This window comes from Nicotiana attenuata, unplaced genomic scaffold, assembly GCF_001879085.1.
Source record: "Nicotiana attenuata strain UT unplaced genomic scaffold, NIATTr2, whole genome shotgun sequence".
Classification (NCBI taxonomy): domain Eukaryota; kingdom Viridiplantae; phylum Streptophyta; class Magnoliopsida; order Solanales; family Solanaceae; genus Nicotiana; species Nicotiana attenuata.
The window spans coordinates 167,336-179,253 of NW_017670579.1; the positions used below are offsets into that span (position 1 = coordinate 167,336).

The 11,918-nt window shown below is 36.0% G+C and overlaps 1 protein-coding gene across 2 annotated transcripts; it reads right to left on the reverse strand.

The window, feature by feature from the left end:
* Positions 1-2,247: 2,247 nt before the first annotated feature.
* On the reverse strand, positions 2,248-9,410 carry LOC109241187. 2 transcript variants are annotated; one of them, XR_002070200.1, is made up of 10 exons: positions 9,160-9,410; positions 8,199-8,342; positions 8,012-8,078; positions 7,608-7,665; positions 6,985-7,079; positions 6,779-6,882; positions 5,969-6,097; positions 3,771-4,973; positions 2,724-2,776; positions 2,248-2,621 (listed from the first exon to the last, which is right to left on the reverse strand). XR_002070200.1 is itself a non-coding variant. In XM_019407904.1 (9 exons), the coding sequence occupies exons 2-8, from the start codon at positions 8,312-8,314 to the stop codon at positions 3,776-3,778; spliced, it is 1,767 nt and encodes a 588-aa protein (XP_019263449.1). In that variant the 5' UTR covers positions 8,315-8,342; positions 9,160-9,410; the 3' UTR covers positions 2,248-2,621; positions 3,771-3,775. The 2 variants fall into 2 exon arrangements, 1 of the variants encoding a protein (XP_019263449.1); XM_019407904.1 differs by lacking the exon at positions 2,724-2,776.
* Between the last annotated feature and the right edge of the window lie 2,508 nt (positions 9,411-11,918).

Here is an 11,918-nt window from a genome sequence, read left to right on the forward strand (position 1 = left end):
ATATCTATGATTGGATTCAAAAAAGCATAGGCCTCGGGCAATTTGCATTAAGTTACATAGACCCCAATCTTTCTTGGTATATTCAGATAATAGGTAGGAGCATAAACTGAAACATTCTGGGGCTATATAAGAACGGCCGCAAATTTGATCTTACTCTTCGTGCTTTGTCACCAATAAGGTGGGAGTGACCTCAATAGTGGACAAGATGCGAGAAGTGCGTTTGAGATGGTTCAGTCATGTGAAAAGGAGATTTACAAATGCCCTAGTAAGGAGGTGTGAGAAGTTAGCTATGGCAGGGCCAAGGAGAGGTAGAGGTAGGCCAAAGAAGTATAGGGGAGAGGCGATTAGGCAGAGTATAACACGTCTTCAGCTTGTCGAGGGCATGACCATTGATAGGAGGGTGTGGAGATCGAGGATACGGTAGTAGGTTAGAAAGACGTTAAACGTAATTCTTTTTCTTACCTGTATTGCTTTTCTATACCTACAGTACTAGTAATATATTTTCGTTATCCGATTTTTATCGTCGAATCTCTAAACTAGCGTTTGGACATAGATTTAGTTGAAACTTGAAAAAATAATTTTTGAAGTAGTTTTAAAAAATAATTTTGGAAGTTGAAATTATATTTGGACATGCATTTTATTTGAAAAAAATTTGAAGTTTTGTGAGTAGGAGAACAAGTTTCATCCAAAATCTACCCTAAACTAGATTTTAGGAACTTGAAAAATAATTTCAGAAATTTTTCAAAAATAGATCATTATATGAACAAATAATATTTTCAAAAAAAAATTGAAAAAACGGTGCCAAAATGTATGGCCAAACGGGGCCTAAATGTGCATGTTCAAGTGTTTCAGCCGCGCCGATCCCCACAATCAGTACCTCACCATAGGCCAATGTGTAGGCGTGATTTTGTAGTACAGTACACGAAAATATTCCAATTTGAAAAACTAAAATTTGTTGTTGAGTCATTTCAGACGTCAAGGCTGACGTGGAATTCTCATCTTCTCAAATGTTCGATTTCCAAGATTTCTTTCCTAAGTTCCTAACTGAAATAGATAGCTCAGTTTGTTACAAATAATAAAAACGCAAAAAAGCATATTTTTCTTCTTTGCCATTTTGCATTTTATTAATCAAATCGTACCTCAAAAAAGGCTAATGATAATGACAATAACAATAACGATAATAATAATAATAATAATAATAATAATAATAATAATAATAATAATAATAATAATAATAATAATAATAATAATAATAATAATATAATTCTCAGTTAAGCATAAAGGAAAAGAAAAGGTCTCTAACAAAAAAAAAGGAGTACTATATAACGAGGACATATTATTAGTTAATAATTGATAGACAAAGCAATAATTGGTTCTTATCATTTTATCCGAAAACTCTTTGAGATAGCTAAGGATGCAATCCTGTTATTGGCGAAAATGATGGTCTACCAGAAAATGCTGACGCTACACGTCCATATCTAAAACTACTATGCAAAATCGATCAAGTTGAGTGTATTTGCTTCGTGACTTCCTAGGGTCAGAATTACGAAATTTTATCATTAACAGATACTGTAGTTTGGTTTTGGCGACTAAAATTTAATCACTGATGAAATTATTATCTCAATTTGATACTTAAAATTATACTTTGCTCATCTCAATTTGTTTTGTACTGTGACAATTCGGAGAGACAAATTGTTTTCCTCTTACTATACAACAAAATATCTAGTATATTTTAACATGTGGGATCTGGGGAGGGTAGTATGTACGCAGACGTTACCCCTACCTAATGAAAGTAGGGAGGTGGTTTTCAATAGACCATCGGCTTAGAAAGGTAGGGAGGAGAAGAAGAAAAAGAGAGAAAGAGAAGAAAGGGAGGGACAAAAGAGTAAGTGGTGCAAAATAGTAACATGGAAATATGATAACTGAAACGAACTACACAACATGACAATAAGAGAAGGAAGCTCTCAACTACCTATTAACCTTCTACCTTAATCCTCGGTCTCCACACCCTCCTATCAAGGGTCATGCCCTCGATAAACTGAAGTCGCATCATGTCATGCCTAATCACCTCCCCAGTATTCGTAGGTCTGACTCCTATCAATGTTTGATACTATGATCTTATCAAACATTTTCTAACTATGCTTCACTAAATAGGTAAAGAATTAACATTCATTTATCTACCATTCTTTTTGGATTGGCGAATCGAGCATTAGAAACACAACTTTTGCAACCATGTAACACGCCACAGAACTAAAGGCAATTGATTTAAATGCATATTTACAAATCCTTCCTTCGCTAAATTTCTGAAGTAGGGCAGGGAAAAATCAAATTATAATATTACATCCATATAGAATTAGGGACAACTCCCAAAACAAGAGTTATCCAACAAATTTCCATGCTCATGTAGTTTATAGCTTTTTGCCATATTTTCTCATTAGTCCCATAAGCTCACAAGTTTTTGTGACTGCCAAAATTACAACTTCCATTTCAAACTAATTCTTCAGCTTTAACTTGGCCTTCTCAAAGTGGCTCAGCATGTCATTGTTTCATTGACATTTTCTTTCCTCAAAGATTTGACCTTGAAGAAGTAGCCGATCGATCCATCAGATCATATGATCTGACTGCAATTCAAAAACGGCGGATTAATATGCAACACCAACACCATATAGAAATAGGAACACTAGCAACAACTTTAACAGCAAATGCGAGAAGAGGCTCAATACCAGCTTGTGATGCTACAACAAAAGCCTCTCCAGACTGATCCTCAGAATTAATCCTAAATACCAAAAAATGAAAATTATAATATTACCCAAGGCATAAAAGAAGCATTTTCTAGGGGATCCCGCCACCCCGACCCAATTCACATAAGCCCACCAATTTCTTGGCGAAATGCCTAATGTTAAAAACCACCGACATGTCAAGATCCAAATTCAAAATGGTTTCTGGTCACAGACCTACTAATACCAGTATAATCTGTAGAGGATAGATGAACAGTTAGGCAGGAATATATTATGTGGAGTCATAGTATATGCCTGTATACTCATCCATGCACATACTCATGTCCTCGCTTCTGAATACACCATTTTTTCAGCTTTAAAAATGAATAAATGTAAAGCATGGAATAAGGCAATGGTCATGCCCATATGCACCCTATACACATACCACTTCCGCCCTTCTACCATACAATCCTTTCAGCTTTGCAAATGAATAAACACAAAAATAAAAAGAAAGAGAATAACGTAATGAATATAGCCATTTTGTTCAAAAGACACGTGCACAAAAGCTTATCTTCAAATCAGTTTTAAGTCGTGAAACCTGCAGGCTCAAGATTCTTTGAGACAAAACGCTATAAGCCCAATAGTTCCCTTATGTTCTACTCATCCAATACAAGGAGCCTAAGAAGCATCAGATAAGAATTTCAGATTACTGAAAACATACATCACCTTGCTCTGTGGAAAAAATGGCCATGTTTACGTCCTGCTAATTTCGGAAGTGTAACCGCTTAAAATATACTAACATGGGAAAGCAGAGCAATCACACACATCCATCAATAAGAGGTTGGGTTAGGATCTCTTGCGGATTTGTCAGATCAGTTCAAGCTGTCTAACCAAACTAGCATAACAATGATGCTATTCTAGAGTTCAAGCTCCCAAAAATAATAGTAGTATTCTCTTTATCAAATAAATAAATAATATTTTCTCAAACTCTGCAGCAAAAGCTGAAGATAAAGAAAAACTAAAAGTGAACTGCTTCACTACTTAATATTATACCTTTTTTATGGTGTCAGCATCGTATTAGCACCAAGTCTAAGTGCACAGGGTGAAGCTGCAGAAACTGGTGTGCAACATCTAGAGGCATCCCATTCCATATCAAAGGCATATTCCAACCGTCTTCCAAGAGATTTTCCCGAAACTGATGATTTACATCCAGAAAATCTGTCCTTCAGGTTTGAGGTGTCTTCCCTGTCAGAAGCTCTTGGGAAATTATGTGTGGGAGTGGTGGTGCCTGTGCAACTAGAATGCGTTGCAGCTTCGGGAAATCTGGAATTCTTCTTTCTTATGATTGAAGGAGTCCCTGTGTAACTCATTGCGGAATTCCTTAAGACAGATTCTGGACTACTACCATTAGCAGAGACTGTTAATTTAAGACTAGGAGGTGTAGAGCAAAATGGATGACCATTTTTTTGCCTGATAAGGTTGTCTCTACTAAGGTTTTCATCTGTTAAAGGAATCAGCAAGTCCTTTAACTGTGGTGGTTCATAATACAAGGAGCCCTGCTGCTTGAGACCCAAAGAAGATTGTGTGTCATATGCTTTATTCTTCTTGTTACTTTGGGAATGAACCTCGGTAAAGCTAGCCAATGACAAACTCAAAAAATCATGGTCAGGATCATTAACAGTGTCGTGCCTAGACCTTTTGGGAGATTCATACATGCTCCCAAAAGTAGTAGGATGAACAGCCTCAACTTGAGAAGTACTCCATCTTGTGTGGTGCAACTGATCCAAATGAAGATCTGAAGAAGAGGCTGAGAGTGGATATGATATTTTAGTGCGACTTAAATTGGATTGGCATGGTTTATCTGTCTCACCAATCGGAAGAACATCTGCCTTGCCAAATTGTATTCCACCAAGTGGCTTTATCAGATCCCTCACATTTTCTTCTGCTGATATACAGGCTCCAAATAAAGAAGTATCCTTATGCAAAGCATTTCCAGCAGAATAAGCATATCCAATTCTCAGATCAGTTGACAAAGCAACAGCAGCATTATCCAATCCTGTCTGCTCGCCTAAAAAGATTGTTTGTTCTGCATTTTGAGCTTGTAATGGATGCTTCTTGATCTCTAGTTTTTTCTTGTCACTAGAGAAATTAGGAGATCCCTCACTTTCGGTATCCAGCACTAACCTACTTGGCAAATTCAAGTTTGATCTTTTCTTTACTGAGGAATTCCAATGATTTTTAATTGCATTATCAGTCCTGCGAGAGGTCCAAATGGAAAATAGATCAGCAAGGAAATATGGTACTTCGGTGAATGAATCAAACAGCATGCGTCAATCTTAGAACAAGAAATTCAGTTTAGAGTAATCATCATATATTAAGAACTTGGCTTGTTAGAGAAAAATTGATGCATCTAGTACTCTAGGTAATTGCACAAAAGAACGTCGAACCTCCGGATGAAACAGGGTGCACATAGTGTCCTTAATGTATAGTTACATATCTTAGAATATCTAAACTGCTCCCCCGAGGAGCTATCACACTATTACTACCTCTGTCCCCTTTGGTTGTTCTAACTTTCTTGCAGGGTCAACCTTTTCAAAGTTAGATTGGACTCATATCAGTTAATCTTTTGGAAAATAAAACTTAACCTATTACTACAAGTTGCAAACTTTTACCCATTTTTGATTTGATAAAAAGAGATGCTAAAAGAGTTCTAGTAATAGAATGGTTTGAGCTTCAAGAAGTAAAATAAGAAACCATATTGGGAGAAATGGATTGCTAAGTCCAGATGGAAGCGAAACTGGAGAATAAGATAGAGAAGCAAAAGTGAAGGGGACCAAATATACCATGTTTACCTATGAGCCGAAAGGTTAAAAGTGCGGGCTCTCATGGACCGAAAAAAAACTGAATGGAGGGAAAACGTAAGACAAGTCGAATACTTTAGAGGTAATTTGAACCTTTTACTTATAATTATCTACTTATGCCCCTTGAAAAAAGCTCCAACAGTGTTCAAAATTTTACTACCCTCTTTAAGCAATGTACTGATAAATCTTAAAAATCAAAAAGTTGTGTTTGATTTGACATATGAGATATATCACACTTGTAGTAATGATAGCAAATCAGCACCATGCACTCATTGGTATGAGAGGGGGATAGATTTTGCAAATTACTTGATCTAGGGTCTGGGAATGCCCAAAGATTCTCTACATCAAACACCCTTATACATAATTGAAGAAATAGCTTTTCTAGCTTACCTTCCAGGCAGAAACCTCGCAATTTCTGCCCACTTGTTCCCATATATTTGGTGATAGTGGCATAGGACTGATTCTTCCTGTTCAGTCCAAGCATCTCTTTTTATGGTTGGGTCAAGATGGTTGTGCCACCTGTGACATCCAAGGATAATATCAACATAAGTTTACAACTTTACATAGCAGATTGCAACAAGTATAATAAATTGCAATAATCAATCAATGTCATGTTTCTTTTTTCAATTAGAACAGAACATGGAGCGGCGGGTCTCCTTTAACTACAAAATTCAACAAAGCAATCACCAGTAAATCACAGTAATCAAACATTTGGCTGCTCCCGGTTGTCATGCTTTTTCTTATTCACTTAAAAACATATAAAACTCTGCCTATGAGCAAAAATAGCACGTCTGAATCCAGATAAAGGAGGGTTGTTCCATAAAGTATATTACGGATTTTCATATAGCCAATCCCGACTAGTATGGAATTGAGGCATAGTTGATTGATTGATTGACTGTTTTGAAAAGAAACAACACAACATCAAACAACAGCAAAAAGGAAGTAAACAAGAAGTGCTTTCAAAGGAAAGAAAATCCAATAGGGCTAAGTGAAAATAAGACAAAGATATGATACCTGCATGCCACAAGAGAAAAATGAGTTCTCAAGGAATGGAAAGAATTCTGTAAGTAGACTAATGACATACGTTCCAGGAAGCATTTTACAAGTAATGATTTTATGAGCATGTAAATTAACCGGAGATATAAAAACATAAAATTAACTGTTGCATAGCAACAGATTTAGGCAGAGTTGGAAACTGACCTTTCCCGACATTGCTTGCCAATGCGACCAGGCAAAGACTTAGCAATAAAAGACCACTTCTTACAGCCATATTTCTCAACTAACTCAATAATCAGGTCATCCTCCTGAAATTCCAAAAGGAAAAGAACAACTGTCTTAATAATTATAGTCTTGAAATATAGAAATTGAATTCCAAGCGAACCAACGGTTGTAAAATCGATTAGTACCTCCTTTGACCAAGGACCCTTTACAAGCTCTGGATTCAGAACTTTCTGCCAGCGATGCAAGCACTGCACATCAGTCCTTCCATTCATGCACTCAGCTATAGAACAAAAGAGAACACAATACAATCACAAAAAACATTTTTGTTCATGGATACAACAGTATAACTCACTCCATGACATAGCCAGGTGATCAAAAATGCTAAATGTTTCAATTGTACCAAAAAGGATTGAAAGAAAGGTAGATCATAGAGGCTTCCTAAAATTGTTTCCTTTCACCTACTGAGTAATGGTAGATAATGAACTGCTTTCATGTATGTAATTTTCATAGTGCAGATAGTTCGTTAACTCAATAACCAGTGTCAACGTGTTTTGTTGTTCCTTTCATGGTAAAAGTAGATAACTTAAGAGGCAGCAAATGCCAGCAAACAGAAGTGCTAGTGTTCTAAGGTACTAAAAAACACTCATAAAGATATTTCCCCATGCAAGCCATTTCCCTATGCTTGCCCCAGATTACCGTATCCTGGGGCAGGACACAAGTCATAGAGCGACTAGGAGCAAAAAGTAAAGGTCGTTGTGGTTAACCTAGCTGAAAAGCATAGAGCATGACAGAATAAATGGTGTCTTACCTATTTTTTTCCAGTTTCTCCCTTTGAACCTTTTCACCACTTCAGTCAACAGATTATCCTGCGAAAGGAATAAAGAAGCCAAAAATTTCTGGATCAACAGAATCGAGCCTATGGAAATAGTAAAAATGAACAAATGGAACTGGAATTCTGACTAACAGAGTTCTATATTTATCCTTTCATTTGCTCAATACATCCTAAGCAACCACATGCCTCAAAGAAACCAAAAGGAAAAAGGACATGACAACTTGTATAGATAATTGTATAAGTACCTAACTATCATGGAGACACTCACAAGGTTATAGAAATTCATCATAGAAGTACACAGGAAGCTTTGGTAGAGAAGTAATGCTCTTAAATTTTAACATATAAAGAGGGACAACACGAGCTCCAGCGACTAGCATTACCTCTTCTTCCGTCCAGCCTGCCTGGGAAGAACGTTTAGTTGGACCTGAGCTCCTTCGATAACTAGAACTGAAATAGGATTTACAAAAATAAAGTGAAAACTAAATAACATTAATCAACCACTTACTTCAATGGCCTTATTTGAGGCCAACTTCATGATCGAAAGCAAATCAAAGGTTTTCAGCTTACCCAGGTTCGGAGGAGTATCTCGGAGTGCTAGCCTCGTAACTGCTATCAGAGAAAGATGAACAAGAAGCAAATCCACCAAAGTCCAGAGTCTGAGATTCCTCCTTAACTTGTATCATGATCTTGCAGCCAAAAGATATCCTCACACTGCAAAAGAAAAATTACTATCAATAAGAACAGTTATATATTAGTTACACACTCAACTTCCATAGGAACAATTTCCGAGTGCATATGAGAAAAACAGCAGCCATGCCCAGTGCCAAGTAAGGGTTGGCAATAGGAATCTATCCATTTCAATCTATACACGTCTGTAGGCACACCTACATTGGGCCAAACAATTCAGTATAATGTTACACTATCTTTATACTAGCCGTCAACCAAAAGGACCCTCTTCTTTTATCTAGACTTGGGAGTGGCAAGAGCTACTAATTACACACGAAAAAAAGAGAAACTTCTTTTTCAAACAAAATACGAATTTGTGTGCTTCTCAAGAACTAATCAATCAATCAACTCCGCCTTGATCCCAAACTAGTAAGGATCCGCTAAGTAAATCACTTGTATCCTCTCCAAATCAATTTATGCATAACAATTTCATCTAGTGGTCATACTAATCTTCTCCCTATAGTTCCAAATTCATTGATTAAAGGTCCTCCTGGACAACTAATAAAATCCACCAAAAAGAGCATTTTTTCATTTTTAATTACAAAAACAAAATTCAAATCAACAAAGATCAAAACTTTGCACTAGCGTTTTATCAGCAACGGAACATGATCAAAAAGTTTACAACAAAGAGAATTATCACCTTAAAAAACAGCAAGAATCAGCAAAAAATAAAAATAAAAAACATAACAGAAATGAATAAGATTTGGAGAAAAAATGCAGAAAAACATTTGAATTGTTACGAAACCGTCAAATAAACAGGGGAGGGAGACAAGACAAAAGCTATAGATAGAGAAACATGTACCTAAAGGCAGAGAGAGAAGGATAAAGCGAAGTAGAATTGAATGAAACGGACCGTTTACAGTGAATTAGGGTTTAAGATTTAGATATTTAGAGAGAGAAAGAGTAGCGGGAAACTGAAGAGATTCCGAGGAGTGAGGGAATAATATAAGTAGTGGAGTACTAAGTAGCAGCAGTACAAATAATAGTAAATGGCGGATTTGTTGGGTTTGAATGTGAAAGTGTGTTTGGGAAGGAAGAGAGTGAAGCGGTGAATTTTACATTGAAACTAAACTAATTTAAATAATTAAGAGAAAAATATATATTTACGCTTAGATTTTTATTACTCCCTCCTTCTCGTATTAACAATATGAGACGGAGCGAGTATTACCGGTTTTCTTTTTTGCTTTAATTATCTTATTAATATGCTGTTATTACAATATTTTTTTTTTCCCATAGTATTCCCTTTAATGTATTTCTTTTAATGTGTTGTGACCATGCATTTTATGAGCAGAGGGAACCGGAAATAATTTCTCTATCTCCATAAGATATGTGTACACACTGTCCTCCTCAAAACCCGCTTATGAGAATTTGCTATAGGAATTTGCCTTTTTTTTTTTTTTGCCCTTTTTTCCTCGATTCACTTTTGGACCTCTTTAACGGCTGGATTTTTTACGCTCGTTTCTTTCCATCAGCACTTTATCCCTTTTGGAATGACGTTACGAAACTTACATCGTAAGATTAAAAGATGGGCTAGTTGACCAGTACGTTAAAAACAGCATTGTTAACCCGTGTGCAAAATGGCAACTTTTACGTTACTCCCATCATTTTAATTTATATACATATATTAACTGAATGCGGAATTTAAGAAAAAAATTGGAATTTGTAATAATAGCAATGATATTTATGTAATTATGTCATTAAGAATAAATGAGAGTTTTAAGCTAAATTATTTTTAAAAAATTAAACTAGTAAAAAAAACAATGTTACATAATTTAAAAGTAGCTGGAGTATAAATTTTTTGATCTTTTGTCTATTACTTTAGTCACAAAATTTTGGTTTAAAATATTTGTCTCTTAGTAAACATAAATTACATTTTTCAATTTATTCCTATTACTCCAAGAATTACTCATTTAAGGCGGAGACGATAAAGATAATTTAGTCAAACATTTCTTGTGATTAGTATTATTAAATAGATCTTTTAATTTGTACCTATTCAAAATCTTAACAGAGAGATTATAAGAATGATGGGAGAGAATAGTGTTTAGTGTTTACTATGAATACTCTTTTTTTAATGTTGTTTACCCTAAAAACTGGATAACAATTAAATCTATAATATAGTTTTAAGGACACGTGATTTCACTTAATATCAATTGATAAATACAATGATTAGTAGTGAACAATAAGATAAAGCAAATCAGTGTTTGAACAGAGTTTAGCCCTCGAGCTAGTTGTTCAGGAACAGTAATAATGTAACAAGCTGATGAACAAGAGAATGTAAATTAAGAGAGAATATTATATTGCTTTGATCTGCGTGAATGTGAAGTGTTTACAAAATGATCAGAACCCTTTTTATATAGTAGAGAAACCCTGTCTATGGTACAATTCTAATTACGGAAGTAAATCCCATAATTAGCCTAAACAATCGCCCTTGATTTGATCTGTTCCGAGATTTCCGCCGTGATCTTCGATCGGTTACGGATATCTCGCTTTTCTGTTATTGTTCTTTGCTTGAAGTCTGTCATATTTGGTCCCGATCGTTGCTGGCCTCGATCTCGACTGGTACCTCGATTCTCGAACTCGATACCTCGTCTTTGTGCTCTGATCTGATCCATTACGAGGCTGACCCTCGATGCGACTCCCTTGTCTCAATCGAATAGTAAAATCGGATGAGCCCGATTTTGACCGTATAGAGATAGTCCCTGAGCTAATTTCGTTATCTTCGACTGATGACCCTAAATTTGCAAGGGCATCGACCTCGTTGTTCTGTTCTCGAGGTACATGCTATAGGGTCCATTCATTAAATCGGTGTAAGGTTACATGCAATTTGTTCAAGTACCTCTGCATTCGATCTTCTCGAACCTCGAAGGTCCTGTTGACTTGGTTAACCACAAGTAGGGAGTCATATTTGGCCTCGATGACCTCTGCTCCCAAGCTTTTAGCACCTGCAATCATGGCCCATACTCAGCCTCATTGTTAGTCAACTTAGGGGTTTTGATAGATTGTCTAATTGTATTTCCCGTGGGCGGCTTCAAAACGATGCCTATCCTGAACCCCTTCACACTCGAAGCGCCATCTGTGAAAAGGGTCCACACCCCCGAAGTCTGCTAAGATTTGAGACTTGATGGCTGTTCGGGGTTGATACTCGATATTATACCCGCTAATCTCGATTTACCCTAAAAACCGGATAACAATTAAATTTATAATATGGTTTTAAGGATACGTGATTTCACCTAATACCAATTCATAAATACAAATATTAGTAGTGAAAATCAATAATAAGATAAAGCAAACCAGTGTTTGAATAGAGTTTAGCCCTCGAGTTGAATACCCTCGAGCTAGTTGTTCAGTAACAGTAATAATGTAACAAGCTGATGAACAAGAGAATGTAAATTAAAGAGAGAATGTAAATTAAAGAGAGAATATTATATTGCCTGCGTGAATGTGAAGTGTTTATAAAATGATTAGAACCCTCTTTATATAGTAGATGAATCTTATCTATGGTACAATTCTAATTACGGAAGTAAATACCATGATTAGCCTAAATAATCGCCCTTGATTTGA

What these genes read in the sequence shown, in the direction of transcription:
- LOC109241187 (XM_019407904.1), bottom strand. Translation starts at nt 8,314, where the DNA reads ATGATACAAGTTAAGGAGGAATCTCAGACTCTGGACTTTGGTGGATTT. An exon ending in GAGAAACTGGAAAAAAATAG is followed by an intron (nt 7,080 to 7,607) that starts GTAAGACACCAT and finishes TTTGTTCTATAG; the next exon opens with CTGAGTGCATGAATGGAAGG. An exon ending in AGGGTCCTTGGTCAAAGGAG is followed by an intron (nt 6,883 to 6,984) that starts GTACTAATCGAT and finishes TTGGAATTTCAG; the next exon opens with GAGGATGACCTGATTATTGA.